At 56.3% G+C, this 18,826-nt stretch overlaps 1 protein-coding gene across 1 annotated transcript in view; it reads right to left on the bottom strand.

Annotated features, from left to right (window-relative positions):
- Window positions 1-17,801, bottom strand: part of SMAD6 (SMAD family member 6) — a 32,973-nt gene extending 15,172 nt beyond the window's left edge. The window contains exons 1-3 of the mRNA XM_084293570.1: window positions 16,610-17,801; window positions 14,144-14,200; window positions 12,866-12,943 (exon numbers count right to left, since the gene is read on the bottom strand). Coding sequence (XP_084149696.1) covers window positions 12,866-12,943; window positions 14,144-14,200; window positions 16,610-17,369 — 895 coding nt within the window. The 5' untranslated portion in view covers window positions 17,370-17,801. The remainder of the gene's footprint in view (window positions 1-12,865; window positions 12,944-14,143; window positions 14,201-16,609) is intronic.
- Between the last annotated feature and the right edge of the window lie 1,025 nt (window positions 17,802-18,826).

The following is an 18,826-nucleotide window of genomic DNA, read 5'->3' as shown; positions in this document are numbered from 1 at the left end:
AGCTTTTACTCTGATAACAACAAACACTGTTTTCTGCCCTTGACATCATGCTCCCAACTGCTATGAAACAATGGCCCCCGTCCAGAACCGTGCCATTCATTTCAGGGAGCGCAGGGCCCAGCCAGCACAGCACGTTTCCATCCCTTAAAAATAGTTTGGGTTTCCTGTGTGTGAGTACCTAAATCCCCTCCGCTGGCGTGGCGGGCACAAGGACACATCCCAGCACCCTCCTTCTCCCTGTAGCCTGCAGTGAGAGCTTATAAAAGTGGCTCAGACATGGATTTATGCATTGACCTAATATTAGATTGGATTAATCTCAGTACGAGGACTGCCACCCGGGCAGCCCTGAAGTGGCCCAAAAATCATCACCCCATGACCTACAACCTGTCACTCAGGTACTTTGTCTCTCCATGGATAATGGGTCGTGCTCCTGGGTTACTCTGGGTGTAAAATCAAGCTGGAAAGGGACTGTGAGCATAAACACATCAGTGGATCCTTCCACCTGCAGACACGGAATGAATCTGGTCCCAGATCAATGCGCTCACCTGGGTGCTGAAGAAAAGCTCGTTTTTCTCTGCTAAGCCACAAACCAGCCCAGGTAGGCATGCTCACCCCTCCCTCACGCCGTTTCCTTGATGGCTTCCAAACCCCAAGCTCGGCTCTTCCTTCCTGCAGGTTTTAACCCAGCCGAGGGCCGAGGCTTTTCCAGGCGAGGCAGCGAGTATCAGCACACAAAACACCGAGCACAGGCAGCCTTTGAAGCAGAGCCCTTCAAAGACAGACGCATACCGACTCCACCGAGGCTTTTTACACAAACAAATGCAGTACGGCGAGAGCAAAACTGATTTGCAAAGATCTTTAATGCTCCAAGTCTCGAATGACCGACCCTTTCGAGCACGGCTGGATTCAGGCCAGCTCCCGAGGCCCACAGCAGTGACTCTACGTGGAGAAGAGCAGGGGTGCTTCAAAATACGTGGCCGTGATCATCTGGGCATAAAACACAGCTTCGTTTTTCTGTTTCGGCAGCGAAGAGGCTGCCCGGAGAGCTCTTACTCCAAGCCCAGCGATGCGTGAGTGACGTTTTTTTAAACACACTTTTGCTGACATTTCCCTTTCATTAAAATAGCTCAACAATGGGGGGAAAAGCAACTCGCCGCGCACATAGGATCTTTACCTTACTTTGTACTCGCAGAGGAATTTCCTTGATCTCCTCCGGAGTGGAAGTTTCCACGGATCCCCGGCTCACGTCACAGCCGTTTGCCTCTTTTTACAGAGGACGGCCGTAAAATCTTCCGAGCCCGGGTGTAAATCAGCTTGGCTAAGAGAAGACGGGTGGGATGCATACCCCAGGCCCTGGGGGTGCAAGGAGTTGTGCCCCCAAACCCCGGAGCTGGGCACGGAGCTGCCCTGCAGTGGAGGAGGCCGGGGTGCAAGCAGATGGTGCTGGGGAGGCCCAGCACCGCCTCGCCTGGACACCAGAGCAACACTGTCCCCCCCCGAGGGATAATATCTCTGGTTCAGAATGGTTTGGGTCATAAAGGGTTTTTAAAGACCATCCAGGGACACCTCCTGCCAGTCCAGGCTGTCCCCAGGCCCATCCTGCCCGGCCTGGAGCTGCTTGTTGCCAAAGCTACCTGGTCCTGCAGACAGAGCCCTCCAGTGCTCAGGTCTGCCAGAAGATGAGGCAAATGCATCAGCTGGGCTTGGAAAGCCAGCACCCAGCGCACTACAACTCACCCCTCGTCCCAGGATCACCCATCCCACAAGGCCAAGAGCTCCCGAAGGCCGTGGCACCACAGGGATCCTCTGGTGGGCTCATTCCTAACACATTAACCAACCACCACCGATGGTTACAGACTGCAGCAGGTCAAGAAGTTACCTATCACTGCCATTTGGACCAACCAGCCCATTCCCTTCCCTGCAGGCAGCATTTCAGTAGGTTCCCTGTAGGAAAACCGACCCAACGGGGCAGAAAACACGACACGAGCAGACACATCCAGGGCACCAGCACCAAAACCCAGGCTCCTTGCCCCATGTAAGGCTTTTGCCGTGTGCCACTGAGCTACCCAACACGTTGGCATCCTCCTGCCTCGGCACAGCCACCTGCCCCAGCTCTCCTCTGCTTGCCCTGGATTTGGGGAGCTGACTGAAAGCGCTGTGGATCCGGCACCCAGCCACCAGCGTCCCCACTTACACCGCAGAAACCCAGCAGAAACCCACGTGAGATGATGGAGGAGAAAGCCCCCAGCCAGCTTCTGCAAACTCCGGAGCTGGAGCTGTCACCCTTGCCCAACTCAGGCCCCAACCATAAAACAAGCTCCACAATAGCGTTATTTATTTTTTTTAAGTCACAAATTATTTCCAGCAGCAGGAGGGTGGAAGGATGCAGTGTGCTGGACCCTGCTCGCCGGCACTGAGCCAGTCTCATAAATGGTTGGCAGCCGGCAGAGCAGCAAACCCATTTCTATTGAAATGAGCTTGTTACTACTAATTTTTACTGGCTTCCCAATTGATTCATAAAGTTTTGTTGGTTTCTTTTTTTTTCTTTTTTTTTTTTTTTGGTGGGTTGGTTTTTCTTTGCAGATCTCAGAAAGCACTTCCTGAGACACTTGGGGGAAAACAAGCCCAGGACTCCCCACGAAGGGCTGCCCCCTGTGTTCGTGCCCCTCCAAGCCCTGGCATCCCCCTTCCAGGCCTTCATAAAACCTTTCTATAAGGGGTCCTCCAGCTTTCAATGGGCTTCAATCAAAACCTCATGGATTCAGCTGCACCATTATCAGCCCTGGGGCAGAAATAGCCCGAGACCTGGGTGGAGGCTGCAGACACACACGTCTTCTAGGGCTGGTTTGGGTGCACAACGTTTAACTCTCAGTTTTTGCATCTGCTCGCTCCGTGCACAGCTGGGTGCACCAAGCTGTTGCACTAAATAAACCGAACGGGTTGAAATTTAGAGCAGGAGTTTTTTTGTAATTACCAGCAATTTTTAGCTGAGAGACCTGGGTCAACTTCATCCATGGACCTTTCCTCAAAGCACGAAGAGAGCTCCTCCTTTTCTTGGACAAGCAGGGACAGCCAAAGCCATACTCCCATGAGGCCAACACCAGCAGGACCACACCACTTTCACTCCACCAGGAATCCCAACGCAACCCAACCCAATCCAACCCAACCCAATTCAATACAACCCAACACAACTCAACACCATAAAATGCAACCCAGCAGAATTCAACACAACGCAACACCTGGACACGAGCTGAAAACACCATCAGCCACTTAAGCCCAAGAGGAGGACACTACAGGAGCCAGCCCATTCAACTGCCTGTGGGATATTTCAAAATGCCTTTTAATGCTTTAGTACGACACTCCCCATGTGCTATGCTTACTGCTTTGACTTAATTAGTGGGAAGACCCTTCCCCATCCATTGGTTTCTATTTTGCAAGCATCAGCCTTGCAAAAAAAACGTTAGCACAAGGCAAAACACAGTGCAATTCTCTGGTTCCCTTTTTGCAAAAAAGTTATGCTGTGATTCCCATTCACTTTAAAACAGAAAAAGAAAGCACACAGCGATCTCATTTTCACATGCTGCTCACTTCAAGGCTTAAAGAGCAAAAGGGCACAAGCTGCAGCGCACGAGGAAGATGTGACCGCGCTCGCCCGGCCGCCGCGGGGACACAACGGCATTTGTTCAGAAGGGGCTGAGAGCAGAGCCAGGAGCGTTTACAGCCACCACGGTCAATGTTTGCTTTCTCTGCTGCCCGGGCACGCCGGGGACAGGCAGGCAGGGAGTGCAGTGCCTTGTGGTGGGGGAAGATGGATCAACTGTGCCATTCTTCCAGCGCACAGCCCGGCGCGGCAGCTCACAAGCAGCCGTTGTCTGCGCCGGGCACTCTCCTCTCCACCAGAACCAGCCACGTTTTGTAAAGGCCTGGGGAAAAAACAAGGAAATGAAGGAAAAGCGACGTGCTCTGAGCAGCACATCTGCAGCTCCGCACCCTCCAGAGATAGGGTGAGCATAGAGGAGATGGCACAGCGCTGTCGGCACCCACCGAGCAGATGCCCCAAGTGTTGCAGCTCTTTTCAGGTGGCTGCCAGGCTGGTTTTCAAACCAGGGAATGCATTTTGTTCTTTATTATATCCATATTTTTTTCCCTTTCTTGAATAGACAACAGCGGTTTGCATCACTATGTGTGAAAGAGTAAAGCAGCTGGCTTTTTTTTATTCCTTTAAAAAAGTCTTTAACATTCTTTGGCTCTTTGAGTGGAAAAATCTTAGCAAACGAGACCTTAATAAATGGAAAGAGCTGAAAAATAGCCTTTCTGCTGGCACAGTTCGCTCCTTCTAATGGAATATATAGATAAAACTGACACATCTGGGTCTTGAACCTTCCTCAGCGCTGCTGCGAGGAATCCTTCCCAGGTATCCCCGGCACGGTGCTTGCTGGATCCAGCACCGATTCCTAAAATTGATTCCTAAAATCCTCCGGCCTCTGAAGCCCAGCTGAGGCAGGGAAGGGCAGCCTGATCCTCCCACCTAGGACAAGGACCATCCCCAAACCCCAAAACCTCATCACAGGTGGCGGAAGGGGAGGGAAGCCACCGGCACAGCTCTACAAAACCCAAGCGTGGAGACTGCCCATCTGCCATCAGTCCAGCTGGGACAGCAAATGTGAGACAGGGTACATGCATACATGGCACTTTGGGGAGAGAACGGGGGTTTTGGTGCAGGGTTTGCTCCGGGAATCACGCTCTGAGAGGGAAGGGAAGGAAAAAGAGAAGGGAACAGCTCCCGGTGGAGCTGGCACAGCCCCTGCAGGTGCCAGAAGCCACATTTGGAGGCTTCCCTCCAAATGGAGGCTAACAAAGAAAAGCCACTGGGAAAAACTCAGCATCCTCTGGATGCCTCTTGCTTTCCCAGGGCAGAGGGAAGAGCCTGGCCCCACTTGCAACAGTGAGGCTGCTACAGGACTGAAGGTGATGGAGGGGAGCAGCAGGGATGCTGCAGGGCTGGATCACATCAACCCTGCTGCACAGGGCCCTCTGACTGCCAGGAAAGGCCTCCTGCTCCCCCAGGAATGAAAAACTGCTGAAATGAATCAATGCATACACAGATACGGAAATAATCTCCCCTGCCTCCCTCCTTGTATCACTGGGAAATTGGGAAATTTAGCAGGTTATAACCCGGAACATAAAGCACCGCCCGCATGGAGAAGCATCACAGTGAGGCTGCTCCCAGAGCAAGTCTGTACCCGAAAGGAGAGGCAAGAACGGGTTTTGTGGCGTGGAGGAATTCAGGTCTGGTCATCTTGGCTGAAAACAGGCGGGTGAGCAAGGGCAGCACCCTGAGAGCCCGATACCCCCAGCATGGGGCATCTTCTCCAGGCAGCGGCTTCGCCCCGCGGCGCGATGCGAGCAGGAACAGCCGCGTGCCTAATCCCCAGCACTTCGGGAGGACAAAGAGCCGAGTCTCCTTCGCCAGCAGATTTACCCTGTGGTTCCAGGGACGCGAGGCACTTCAAAGCCGGCAGCAGCCCGGCCAGAGGCAGTAAAGGGATGTACTTTTCAGCTGCTGAGCGGCGAAGTGAAATCCACACAAATAAGCAGTGTTCCAGAGAGGCAGGTTTAACCATCAGCCGCTCCGAGGGACGGGAGATGTTTTTCCTGAAGTCTTTTTTTTTTTTTTTTTTTTTTTCCAGTTTGTCTTGGGGTTTGTTTTTTTTTTCTCTTTCTTACTAAAACACGTCTCGAGCTCCCGCACCGCACACCCCGCTTGGATTTGAGCATCCTCCAGAGGTAAAATGCTGAGTTAGGGACTGGCGTCCAGGAAAGGAGGTGCCTTTGATGAATAGCAAATCGACGGACTTCAATCGTTTCGGTAAGCGCCACAGATTTAATAAGTTATTTCCGTGGAAAACCTTAGTAACTCGGGTATGAATCAAGCCTATAAACACCTCTCACTCATCAAAGTGCCACCAAAAAAAAAAGAAAAAAAATCTATTACTGTAACTCTGAATGCTAGCCTCTCTCTACAGGTCGCTCCAAGAAGCCAAAATTCCCCTTCAAAACATTCACCGTTTTCAAAGGTCAGCAATACACTGTGTCCAGTATTCAGCAAATCCATTTAAGAAGTAAAACACGCACAGAGAGGGAGTTCAAACAAAGCCGTGCCATCAGATGTGCACTGCTTGAAAGACACAACCGGAGTTACATCAAAAGGACTTTTACTACCTAGAAAGCCGTATCCAACTCCTAATAGGGTGCAAGAATGTAGTGTTTTGGCTACAAAGATTAAACTAATTTACTTTTAAGTAACTTGCTTACTTCCTGATGTTTCTTTTTTTTCTTTTTTTTTTTTTTTTTTTTCCTCCAAGTGTGATGCTGAGGTGCTTGGAGAAGTGAGGGATGTGATTGCTCTGTGATTCAAGGCCAAACACCATAACTACTCAATGAACCACAGACAAAAACATATTTTATCTGGGTGTTGTACTTACTCCAAGAACTTCTACGCCGAAAACATCTCGGCTAGCTGCTGAAAGCCAGCGTGGATCCAGGTAAGGAAGGAAGAGGAAAGGCGACTGACTCCTCTACAACACATGCTGCAAAATGCAGCGTCCCCAGCACAACGCTGCTCCCCAAACTCTGCTGCTCCCCAAACGCTGCTCGTGCTGTCCCCACACTGCTCCCCAAAGGCTTTTCATGCTGTCCCCTTGCCCAGCAGTCCCTGCTGCAGAGGGACAGCACCTCTGGGGCTCCGTCCTCCAGGCACCCACCGGGTGCCCCATCCCCAGCCCTGCCATCGCTTCCCTCTGGAACAGGGCGCTGCTCCCCGAGCACCCCAGGCACACACACACACTGCCTTTACAGCATCCTACCGGCTCCACCACGGCCATTTCTCACGTCCCGAGGAGCTCTGTGTACACACACAAATGCAGAGGCATCGTCTGCAAAGCTGCTTTAATCCCTGCAGCAGGCACGGGGCCAAATATCGATGAGCCCAACCTCCTGCCGCTGGCTGTGCAAGTCGCAGGCTTGTGTTGCTGTAGACAAATGATCCCAGGGCTCTGGCAGCCAGCTCCCATTTTTTCTGTCCTTCTGGAGCAGGGACAGCTCTGATTGTCCACATTTTTCTAAGTGCTGCCTGTTAAAGCAGGACCGATGGAAGAGGAAGGATCTCTTATAGGTGGAGGAACGCAGGTGGTGGGTGGTGACGGGGTCGATTCCAGTTCCACTGCCCCGCTGAGCCTGGATGCATCGCTGACACTTCTCCATTTTCCATCCCAGACGACACCTTTCCTCCTGGAGGACAGCATTTTTGGAGGCTGGTGATGTCCTCTCACAACACAGCAGCTGCAAACCCTGAGAACAGCCTTTCCTCCTTTCTATGGATGCCCGCAGAGCCAACTGCCCTCTCCTCGCGCACAAACCTCTCTTCGCATCTCCAGCACATTCCCCAGCAGCCCCTCACCCTTTCTGAAATTCATTTCCCCTCCCCACACTACTAACCTGACCCAGCTCAGAAATCAATTCCAAAACCCAAAAGGCTTGTGTTGCGAGCCCAAAACCCGCAGGATATTTTTACAAACAGGTGGCACTCGCCTTAGAAACCCTTCCACAGCTGCGCAGCCGCCGCCAGAACTTCATCCTCGTGCCGATGGGTTCAGCACCACCTCCCTGCTGCTCCACACAGGGCGTTGGGTGTGCAAGGTGAGACGAAGGTGCACGGGCAGCAAAGTGTGGGCGAGCTCCTGCAGACCCCAAAACGCACCACGGGGCCGGGGACCTGACCTGAGCCACCCACTGCACCGGAGGGAGCTCCGCATGCGGGAACGTCCCTGCAGCCTGGGTCTAAAGGGCTTTTTCCATGCATCAATCTTGCCCCAGAGGGTGTTTGCTGAGTCCTGATGCTCCAGATGAGTTCAGCTGCAGGTCGGTGAGGTCTCTGTGCTGCCCCACCTCCGGGCACCGCTCCTCATTGCCCTCCTGCCCCGCAGGAACCAATGTCTCCATGCCAGGAGCTGCCACCGGAGCCACCGCTGTGGCAAGCCCCAAGGTAATAAATCCAACAAGGACCCTCATGTAGATCTGCAGGCTCTGGAGGACTCATCACCAGCCCAGACGGTTTGAGGACACTTGCTGCACACCTCTGTCTCTAAAAGGGGTGAGTGCTGCAAGCCGGGGGTGCCATCCCCGAGGACTTCCCCACCTTCCCTGGGGGTTCACTCGGCGATTCGGGGCTGCCTTTGATGTCGGGGCCAGGCAGGGCTGGAGGCTTCGCTCCCACAGCGAGGTTTGGTGGTGTGAAGTCCTCGGGAAGGGGAGGGAAAGGAAAGGAAGGGAAAAGGGATGCTATACGGCTGCGCTCTCTGATCCGCGTTCCAGCATCCACGCAGCCCACGGGCCGTGGGGGAAAACCTTCACGCGGCGCGCAGAATTCCTCTCTTGAAGCCCATTGGAAAATAGATGCACTTTATTTCCCGTTGGCAAACTTAAAACTATGGAGGAAAAATGTTTAATATAAAAACATCTGACAAAGCACCTCCAGGATGTATTTTTTTGCATCAAAGAAGTAGCTCTTGGCAAGGCGCGCGCTCCTCCGACGAGAAAACCTTTTAGCCAAACCCTGATTGTTATGGACTGCTCCGAGTCAGACACGCCAGCGAGCTTTAAGTTAAATATGAAAGAAAAAGGAAACCAAAACCATTACTGGCCCAAATAAACATCTGTCTGTGATTAAGCTGGATGCACAGATACGCTCCGCTCGTTTTTTAGGGGGGATGGCTGTTTGCTGGAGCAGGACGGGGGCAGACAGGAGGAGTAGGGTCAGCGATGCTGCCCGCTCCCAACCTCAGCCCCCAGCCCCAAAATGCTCCCAAACCCGCTGCAAACCCCCCTGCCTCATCACCTCCAGCAGAAACTGCCTGCCTAACGAGAAAAATAGCAGGTTTTCTACTAGCAGGTAATTTCCCAGTCTCTCCCCCCGCCTGGAAAGGGCAGTGTTTGCCCAGTTTCCACACACATCCGCCTTACATATTTATAGGCTTTTTTTTTTTTTTTCCTATCCCTAACACAGAGGATCTTCATAAATTTCCTTGTTAGCATAAATCCTCGTGGTCTGTTATTTCTGGGGGGAGAGGAAGGGAGACGCTCACTTTCTCCATGCGGTGCATTTGGAAATCTGCTTCCTGAAGCCTCCCAAGGCTGCCGCGAGCAGAGAAAAAAACCCTGCAGCTCTCCCTTTGTACCAGGGACATCGCTGCAACGGGGCTGAGCCACCCCAAAGCATACAGGGATGCTATCCCTGCATCCCACCAGCACCACAAGCAGATCCTCTGCCATACCAAGACCTGAAAGAAGTGATCTAAATGAGCTCTGGCCCATCCAGTCTCGGTTTCTCCACTCTTAATTCACAATTGTCCTCTGCCAATGTTGGAGTAATGCGGAGCGCATCCTTTGGCAGAGCCCAGCTCTGCACACAAGCTCTTCCTTCTCCAGGTTTCGGATCCATCCATGTGTTTTCACACCGGCTCCATCCTTTCAGACGAGGCTCCCAAATGCCCCAAATTCATCCCAAATTCATCTTTATCAGGGTCCCAGCCACACCTTTCAGATGCTACGAGCGAGCTCACCAGGGCTGAAACTCTCAAAGAGCCCGAGCACAGGGGAAGCGAATTCATCTCTGGAGCAAAGAGCACGCCACTTTTGGAACACCTCAGGCAGCATCTTCCCCGGCACCTCCTGCAAAGCCCCTGGCTGCAGGTACAAGCCCTCGCCAGGACTTGTAGCCAAGGGACCGTGCAGGAGGGAGGCATGGTGAGGAGCAAAGCCCTGCCACACACGAGGCTGGAGCCCCGCAGGCAGCCCGATTCCCAAAGGCCTTTCCCTCGGAACAATGAAACTTTCAATGCAACGGAGCAGGCGTGCGGCGGCACACGAGGCGAGGCGGCGCGACCAGCGGCGCGTTTTGGGGCAGAGCAGCGAGCACAAAGGCTTGGCACCGGCTGCCGCGGGAGCTGCTGCCTGCTCCTACGGCTCAGACCTCCCCATCCTGAGAGCTGCTCAAGGAAAAGAGGTGCCCCACCATGATCCCATGGACCCCAAAAGACAGATAAACCGCTCCCGACAAGCGGCACCGCTGCCCCTGCTCCAGCACAGCCCTTGGAGAGCTCAGTGCCACCAAGACCACAGCACCTCGGGATCGCTGCTCGTGCAAATTTATGGGGTTTTGTCCACCAGGAAGGCAAGGAACGGGGTCTTTTGGGGTGAGGAAGAGCCCTGGGGGAGGCAGGGAACGGCGAAGCCCCCGGGGCCGGGCTGCTTGCTGCACCCCGAACCAGTTTGCAGAGCCGCGCAGCCCTCTGCAAGCCTGGCGAGTCGAACGGGTACAGCAGCTTCTTGGCACTGCTGGAGGAGCCAAGTCTGAGGGGAAGAGGGAAAAAAAAAAAGAGAAATTACTACAAATGTTCCACCAGTTATGAGTCACGGGGCTGAGCTTTGTTTCTGCCTCGCTGGATTTTGCCCTTTCCCTGGTATTTCCCCAGCCCCGTCCCGGCGAGCTGGGCTGGGGACGTCCCCTCCTGGGTGACCGCGGCACAGAGCCACCATCGGCAGCCCCAGGCTGGGGCAGTGACCTGGGTGTCCCCACGTGGCTGCTTGGCCCTGAGAGCCTGCCCACAGAAACCTGCCTGGGCTCCACAGGACCACAAAACCCCAGGTTTTCCTCTTCGGATCCCCCAGAGACCAGCCCCGATGGATCCCCAGGGTCCAGCTGCACCAGTAAATCTCAGGCACACCAGAGGCCACCCCACAAACTCCTGTGTGCCTAAACGTGATGCTGCTTCAACTCCACGGCTGGAAACTTGGGATCAAAGACCTCCAAGTGCCTCCTCCACCACCCCAGACCCTTCCTGACCATTGCGCTTTTCAGAGGAACAAGAAGCGCTCCCAACCTGCTCCCAAAACCCACTCTCCGTGGGCAGACAGCCCCGTGTCATGGCCCAAACCTCAGGCTTCAGCCTTGCAGATGGTAAAGATCATCGTTGTAACCATGAAAAGGCCCAACTTCAAACAGCATTTCCAGTTTCTGTACATATGAAGAGATGATCTTTCTACTTCACGCTAAAGCTTCCCGTTTAGAAGCCCGTCAAGCAAACGAGCGACAGCACAAGAATGGCTCTCTTTGTTACCCCAAACTGAATTCTGTGGTTTTCGGAGGAAAAGCCTTTTTGATGATCAAAGCCGGAGCAATAAATAGTAGCGGCTTGATGCTGGATCCAAAACGTCCTTATTTCTGGAAGGGGAGCTAAAGGCACAGTTCCTTCCTTCGGTACACACAGCGCGGGCAGGGCAGGCCGCGTGCCTCCTGTGTCGTTTGCACAGACCCACTAAACAAGTCAGGATGGAGAATAAACAAACCGAAACGTGGCACAGAGACCACGGCCTAAGTGCTTTTTTTTCTCCTTTTACTCTGCAGCGATGACAAGTATGGGTTAACTTCAGTGAGGCTCTTATCCTCTTTCAGCAATCGGGAGCGCTGGGGAAAAATAAATCACGCAGCCCCAGACTCTTATTAAAAGTTACACCATTTGAAACCACGCAGGGGGAGAGCAGGGATCCGATTTCAGCCCGATCCTGGTCACATGTTATCATTATATTGTTCGAGTAAAAGTTAAAATCTCCCTTCCAGCCCAGAAAACCCACCAGATGTCCCATAAAGAACTCAGCTGTGATAGAAGCTAAACCATTACATCCTCAGGAACCCTGCTTTTAAAACTCCGCCGCTGTAATTAATGGCTATTATCAAGTTACAATAAAAGCCACGGGCACGGGGAGCTTTACGGGGACGGATCCAGCCCAGGAGATGTTTTGCTGGGCGCTGGGAGCACACGTTTATCACGGCACAGTGCTCCTATCAATTGTTCCCCTGCTGCAGCCACTTGGCACGCATACGGTGAGTCCCCAGCACGCACACAGCAAGACCCATGGCCACTGGGGAGCCTCCCAGGGAGACCATCCCCCAAAAATGCCCACGGGGCCACGTGCCATGCGATCACAACACCACCAGGCCATGCTGCTTGAAGGCTTGAGCATCCTCAGGAGTGGGTTTTGCCAAACCAGCCAAGTCACCGCCACCCCGTCTGCTTGCACCGGCCCCAGCGAGCACCAAACCCACCCAGGTGCTCAGCCCCAGATAGCTCGGTGGGTTTGTCCACCCCAAACCTATCTGCCAGGCCCTGCCTCACACCAAGTCCTTCCTGGCATGGAAAAAAGCAGGTCCCTCAGACGGGTCCCTTCTTTCCTCCTCCCCGCTGCACAGCGCTCAGCCCCAGCCGGAGAGGTTCAACCACCAAGCACAGCCCTCGCGCCACGCGGATCCAAGTCCTGATCCTCTGCTCCAAGGCAAAACCGCCTCTGGTGGTGCCTGCGCACCACGAAATGCAAGAAAAGGTGCAGGGGTGGGGCAGAGCAAAGCCAGGGCCTCATTAAGCAAAGCCACGACGGCTCTGCAGCTTGCAGCACAGGGCCTGGCTGCAGCAGGGAGGGCAGGCGGTGCTGCACGGACCCCACGAGCACAGCACGGCAGCACTGCGGGGAAAACAGCCCCACTGCCACCCCGATGGGGACAGCAGGTCCACGGCTACCCCCAGGGACACGCGTGGCCACACAGGGCCACCACCAGCAGCATCTCATCGCAGCCCTCGGAGCCCAGACATCTCCGAGCAGCCACCTCCAAGCAGCCACCCTGAGCGGCTGCCCCTCGTGCTCCCCGTTTGTGCCGAGCGCAGGGAGGGCGCAGCACAACCCCCCCCGCCCCATTCTCCTCCTCCTCCTCCTCCAGTCCCCGAGCTCCCCGGGAGCACGACCGCCTGCCAACCTGAGAACTCTCCGGGTGTGACATTGGGCGAGTTTGTAGCCTCTGTTTCAGTGTAAGACAACGTGGAATCCGATAGATCTGCAAAGAGACAGGAAAAAAAAAAAAGCCCAGTTTTTAATCCTCCTGCGTTTGCAAGCGCTATGTGCGTGCCCGGGGCCTCTCTGCTTCCCATCCTCTGCCCACACCTCCTGACAAACTCTCAGCTGGGCCAGAAAGCAGCATTTAGCTTTGTACCTCCACCGTGCAAAGTCTGGATCGCTTCGACCACAGAAATAACTGCAGCAAAGTCGATCAAACAAGTAGGAACTTGGTGCTTACTGGATAAGGTTACATTAAGCCTCTAAACAATTCATAGTTACTATACTTAATTATCGCCATTAAAATTCTTGAAGCTGTTTATTCTTGCTTCCTTCCTTCCTTCCTCTTTGCTGAAGCGAAGGAAACTTTGTTTTAACAAGTTAAGAGTCTTTGTTATTCTCTCTTGCTTACACCCCTCTAATTAAGTGCTCAACTGTTTGCTCACAGATTAACTATTATTTTTCCAATCAAACAAGCCAATGAAGCAGATTTCAGGCCCTGGCTGTTGTTTTAACCAAGTCACGTGTCACTCCCTACCATCCCTCCCTGCAGCACCAGCAGTTTCTGAAGGGAATTACCCCGCAGTGGGGAGAACAGGGAGGGACGAGGTTGGTTTTTTTTTTTTTTTTCCCCTCTCTTTTTTCCCACACCTAACAAAGAAAAAAAAAAAGGAGAAGGAAAACAAAAGCAACCCATGACCAGCAAAGCTCCTTCGCAGGATGCTCTGCACATGAAGGCTAGGGTGGGCTTTTCCCTTTCCAAACCTTTTCTGATTCGTTAGGAGCAGCAAAATGCCCTTCCAAAATTACAGAGCAGCGACTTTTGGAGAGGCTGCGTCTCGGGTTAATGAGCACAGGAAGGGCAGGAGCCGGCCGGGGCGCAGCCGGGAGCTCCCACGCCCCCCTCGCTCCGGCACCCGCGCGCAGACAAAACACGGCGCCCGGGAACCCTTCATTACGCCCCCATGGGCTTCGGCTCAGTTGGGGAAATCTGCATGTGCCTGCACGGCAATTTGGGATGATAAACCGGCCTTCGTTCACTGCTCGAAGCCCGTCAGCTGATGCTTGCTCAGAAGTAATGAGCAGGCAGAAAATCCCTGCCGCTGCCTGCTGCCCGCTGCGCCACCGCGAGGTGCCGGTAACCGGCACCGGGGCTGCACCACGAGAGCTGCAGGAGATCAGAAGAGGTGAAGGCACCTACCCAGTGGCTTTTGCTCATCATTAGGAGACAGCCGAGAGTAAGGAGGTGGTGGAGACTCTGGAAAAAAGGAAAGTTTGCGTTAGTGTTGTGTTCGGTCTATAAATGAAATCTCTTCTGAGTCAGGAGCGCTTTGAAGGCTGCAAACACAACAGAGGAAAGCCCACTCGCACTGGGAACCCACTAGGAACTCTACACCAAGTCTCATCCATGTCTTTGCAGAACTGGGGTCAGCCCTGACCTCTCAAGGCAGACATTACGGCTGGGAACGTGGCCCTCCTGCCTCCCAGCACGGCCACCCCAACGGCGGCTCCAACCCACGTGCGGGGACCCAGCGAGAGCTCCCCAAACTCGGCATTACAGAGACTAAAAAATGGGATTTTGGGTGATGACGAGAGGCTCCTTTCTTGGCACGGACAGACCGATGCTGAGGGCTGGCTGGCTTCGGCCAAAAAGCCACCGAAGTCACTTTGGTGTGTCCAGCAGCACCTGGCTGCTCGGGGGCTCGGTCATGGGGGCCTCAGTTTGGTCCTCTCCTGGTTCTTCACCCCTCTAAGGTGCCCGGTGCTCAGCAGCAGCACATCCACAGCCACGTGCCCACAGCAAGTCCCCAGAAGTGCCTGGATGAATTGGGTCAGCGATCTGGCTCCTGCTGTGCTCGGAAGCGTAAAGACCACGCGACGAGCTGGGGAAGGTCCTCCATCATTTTCTGGGGTAGAGGTGGGGTTTTCTTCTCAATCACGACCTCCTTCTAGAATTCGGCCTTCCTGCAGCTGGGCTGATGCTGACGCTGGGGAGGCGCCGCACTGGAAATTCGGAGGCAGGACGCTGACCCCAGGCCTCTCCAACAAGCGTGCGCTCCTCGGCTCCCACACTGAGCAGAAGACCAGTCCCTCAGTGTAATGACCGCAGCTCCCTTGGGGTTATTTCATCAAAACCGACGTCAGCATCCCCTCCGTGGTGCTCTGGCGTGGCCTCTGCCCAATTAATACCCCTCAAAAAGGAAAGGTTCCTCATCCTCATCCCGAAACAGGCACAGAAAGGCCCTAACCAAGCACGCTGCCAGCAGCTAGATGCTCTCCTCGAGGGCTCTTAACAGCCTCCAAGAAAAAAAAAAAAAAACAACACACAAGCAGGAAACGGAGCCAACATCCAGCCCTGGAGCAGCAGGTCCCCTGCCAGAGCCGGACCCGGTGCCACGGCGCGGTTCTTCGAAGCACGGCTGAGTTCTTGTGCTGCTCCATCCCATCACCCCCGGGGGATTTTGGGGATGAAGGTGCACCCGTGGCCAGAGCAGGGGGACCATTTGTGGCGGCACCAGGGCCGTGCTGGGCCTCCCGCTGCCTTCCCCCAGTAGAGGCAGAGTTGGAGCTGGGGGGGCCCCCGGCCCAGGGACCCCCTTGCAGAGCAGGAACGCGCCAGAAGCGCCCGGGGCTCGCAGCCACAGAGCACTGGGAAAAAGCCATCGCTGCGGGAAGGCGGCTTGGAAACTTTGGCCGCTTCTAAAATAAACGCCCATCCCCTCCAATCGAAGCAAAAAGCTACTTCCAGCCTCTAGCGATCTTCGGGGGGGGGGAAGCAGCGCGCCGGCGCTGCGTGCCGAGCACAGAAGTTTCTTTCAACCAAGTGATGCAAAGCGAGGCAGGATTCCGGATTGCAAAATAAATAAAATCAAAGCCCTTGCCAAGAAGGGGACCGTGAGCAGGATTCCGATATCCTCCGGGGTTTCTCCATCCGCATCGAAAAAAAAAAAAATAAAATTAAAAAAAAAAATAAAAAATAAAAATAAAGAAGGGGGCAAAGCCAAAAGCCAAGCCCAGGGCTCGGTGGGGCTGTGGCTGCCCCCGCTCCCCCCCCCCGGTCCCGCAGCCCCGCGCGGGGCCCTGCGGCTGGAGGCGCGGCGGTAATTGCCCGGCTCCGCGGCCGCCCCGAGAAGCGGCGAGCCAGGCTGGCGCCAGCAGGATGCAAACTGCACATTATCGCCCCTTCGGCACCTAAATAGCAGGGGGACCTCCGCGGGGGGGGGAGGAAAAAAAAAAAAAGAAAAAAATAGGGGAAAGGGGGTTGCTGCGTGGGTCTCACAAGCGCCGCTGCCTGTCCCATCTTGGCCGGGCGTGGGGTAATTTGGGGTGGGGGGATCCCCAAACTCTGGGACTCCCTCTTAAACCTCGGGATCCTCCTTCCTAAACTCCAGGACCCTGTCTCCAAAGCTCAGGATCCTTCTCCAAAGCTTAGAACATCCTCTCCAAAACTAAAGGACCCCTCTCCAAAGCTCGGGACTCCCTCTCCAAACCTCAGGACCCCTCTCCAAAGCTCAGGACCCCCTCTCCAAACCCCAAGGACTGCTCCCCAAAGCTCAGGCCCCCCTCTCCACAATTCAGGTCCCCATCCCCAAACTCCAGCCCTCCTTCCCCACCACCCCCTTACCCCCCAACTCCACAGCCCCCCCCCCGCCTCCCCGCTTCTCACCTGGCCCACAGAGGCGGCTGAAGTGGTAGGGGTTGCAGCAGACGGTGGGGCCGTCGGCGACGCCGAAGCTCTGGCACTCGCAGAGGGGTTTGAGCTCGGCGGGGTGCTGCAGGTCGGGCCAGCGGAAAAGTTTCCCCAGCAGGAGGTGGGGGGGAGCCGCCTGGCCCCCCAAACGCACCTCGGTGCGGGCCACCAGCACGCAGCCGCTCGGCATCCCCCCGCGGGACTCCACCGCCTCCAGCAGGCTGTCCAGCGAGCGCTCCTTCAGCCGCTTCAGCAGCGAGTAGGTGACGGCCTTCAGCTCCTGCTCCAGCACCAGCAGCCGAGACCGAGCCTCGCGGCCCCTCCGCTCCGGGGAACCGCCGGGGGGGGCCCCGCAGCCGGCTCCGCCGCCGTCGGGGCTCGGGGGGGCGACCCGAGGGGCTCCTCCGGGCTGCCGCTCCCCGAACAGGCAGCAGGTCACCGTGCGCCCCCCGCGCTCCCGGCCGCGTCTCGGGTTCGCTCCCTCGGTGGCGTCCCGGCGGTGCCGACCCCCCCGGCGCTCCGCCATCGGGGGGCCCCCGCGGCTTCCCCCGGCCCCTCCGCAGCTCCCTAGGGCCGGGCGGCTCCGCTCCGGGCTTTTCTCGCCGTTTTCACCTCCGGCTCCGGGCTCGCGGTCGCCGCTCGTGGCGCTGCCATCGCCGCCGTCGCTGTCGCCGTCGGGCACGACGCGGCTCCTCCAGAGGCGCCGCACCAGCCCCGAGCGTTTGGACCTGAACATACGCCGAGGAGCGGGCGGCCGGGGGCCGGCGGCGCCGTTCGCCGCCCCCTGTGGCGCCGGGGCGGAGGGGAGGGGAGGGAGGGGACGGGAGGGGAGGGGAGGGGGGGGGGGGGGCTGGTGGCCGGCCGGCCGCCGCCTCTATCTCATCTCAGCCCCCTCCCGGCCGGGCCCCGCTCCCCGGCTCCTCCGTGCGGCGCCCCGCCACAGCCCTGCGCAGCGACTCGCCCCCGGCCCGCGGCGGGGCTGCACCATGGGGCGGGCGGCGGGGCGGGGGCGCCGGGCGGGCATAGACGGCGCCGCGGGGAAGCTCCCGGAGCCCGGCTCACGGCCGCCCCGCCGGGCCCTCCGCCATCGGCCGCCGCCGCGCCGGGGCCGCGAAGGGAGCGGCGAGAAGGGGGCGGCGGCGGCGGCGGCGAGGCCCGGGGCACGGGACGGGGCCGGGGGGAGGCCGAGCATAAACCGGGGGGAAGGGAGAGGGGGGAGGTGGGGGGGGAGAGAGGAGGCCTGGGGGGGTGTTAGGGAGGAGAAAGGGGGGATGTGGGGGGGGAGAGGGAGGAATGGGGGAAAAAATGGGGGAAAAAATGGGGGGAAAAAGGAAAAAATGGGGAAAAAAGGAAAAAAAAAAAAAAGGAGGGGAAGGGGGAGGAAAGGGGGATTTAGGAGGGAGAAAGGGGGAAGTTAGGGGAAGTTTAGGGGGAAATTAGGGGAAAATTGGGGAAAAATTAGGGGAAAAAGGAGGAAGATTAGGGAAAAAATAGGGGGAAAAGGGGGAAAATCAGGGGAAAAAAAGGGAAAAATTAGGGGGAAAAAATCCCGGAAAAATTAGGGGGGAAAAAAGGAAAACGGTAAAAAAGGTAGGGGAAGAGGAGCAAAAATGGAAAACGTGAAAAAATAAGGAAAAAACTAGGGGAAAAAACGGAAGAAAAAATTAAAAAGCGAAAAAAAAAAAAAAAAAAAAGGCTGGGAACTAGAGACGCCGGCTTCAGGACATGGATGGCAGCGGTGAGGATCCGGGGGGCGGGCGGGGCGCTGCTGGCGCTGGGCGCTGGGTGCTGGGTGCTGGGTCCGGCTGGGCTGGGCTCGGGCCGCCGGGTGCCGGCTGCCGGGGCCGCCGCTGCCGCCGCCGCCGCGCTCCGCCCGCCCTCGCGGAGCTTTTGTGTGGCTCGGGCGCGCACGCGGGGCCCCTGGCGAGCGGCGGCGCGATTGGCTGCGGCCCATCATGTGCCAGTCTAGACACTCCGGCGGCCCCGCGCCGCGCCGCCCGTTGCGCAAACAGCGGCTCGGCCGGCCGCGCTCTTAAAGGGACACGCGCCCTCTTTTTTACCAACACGCTCCCCCCCCCCAACATCCCTCGTCTCCCCCCCCGTAACGCCGCCGCTCGCCGCCTTCCCCTCGCAGCCCCTTTCTCCTCGCAGCTCCTTCTCCTCACAGCACGGAATGGGAATGGGAATATGGGG

Source organism: Netta rufina, assembly GCF_964035555.1.
Source record: "Netta rufina genome assembly, chromosome: 11".
Lineage (NCBI taxonomy): Eukaryota > Metazoa > Chordata > Aves > Anseriformes > Anatidae > Netta > Netta rufina.
Note: the sequence above shows the minus strand (reverse complement) of the source record. Positions and strands in the feature narration are given on the sequence as shown.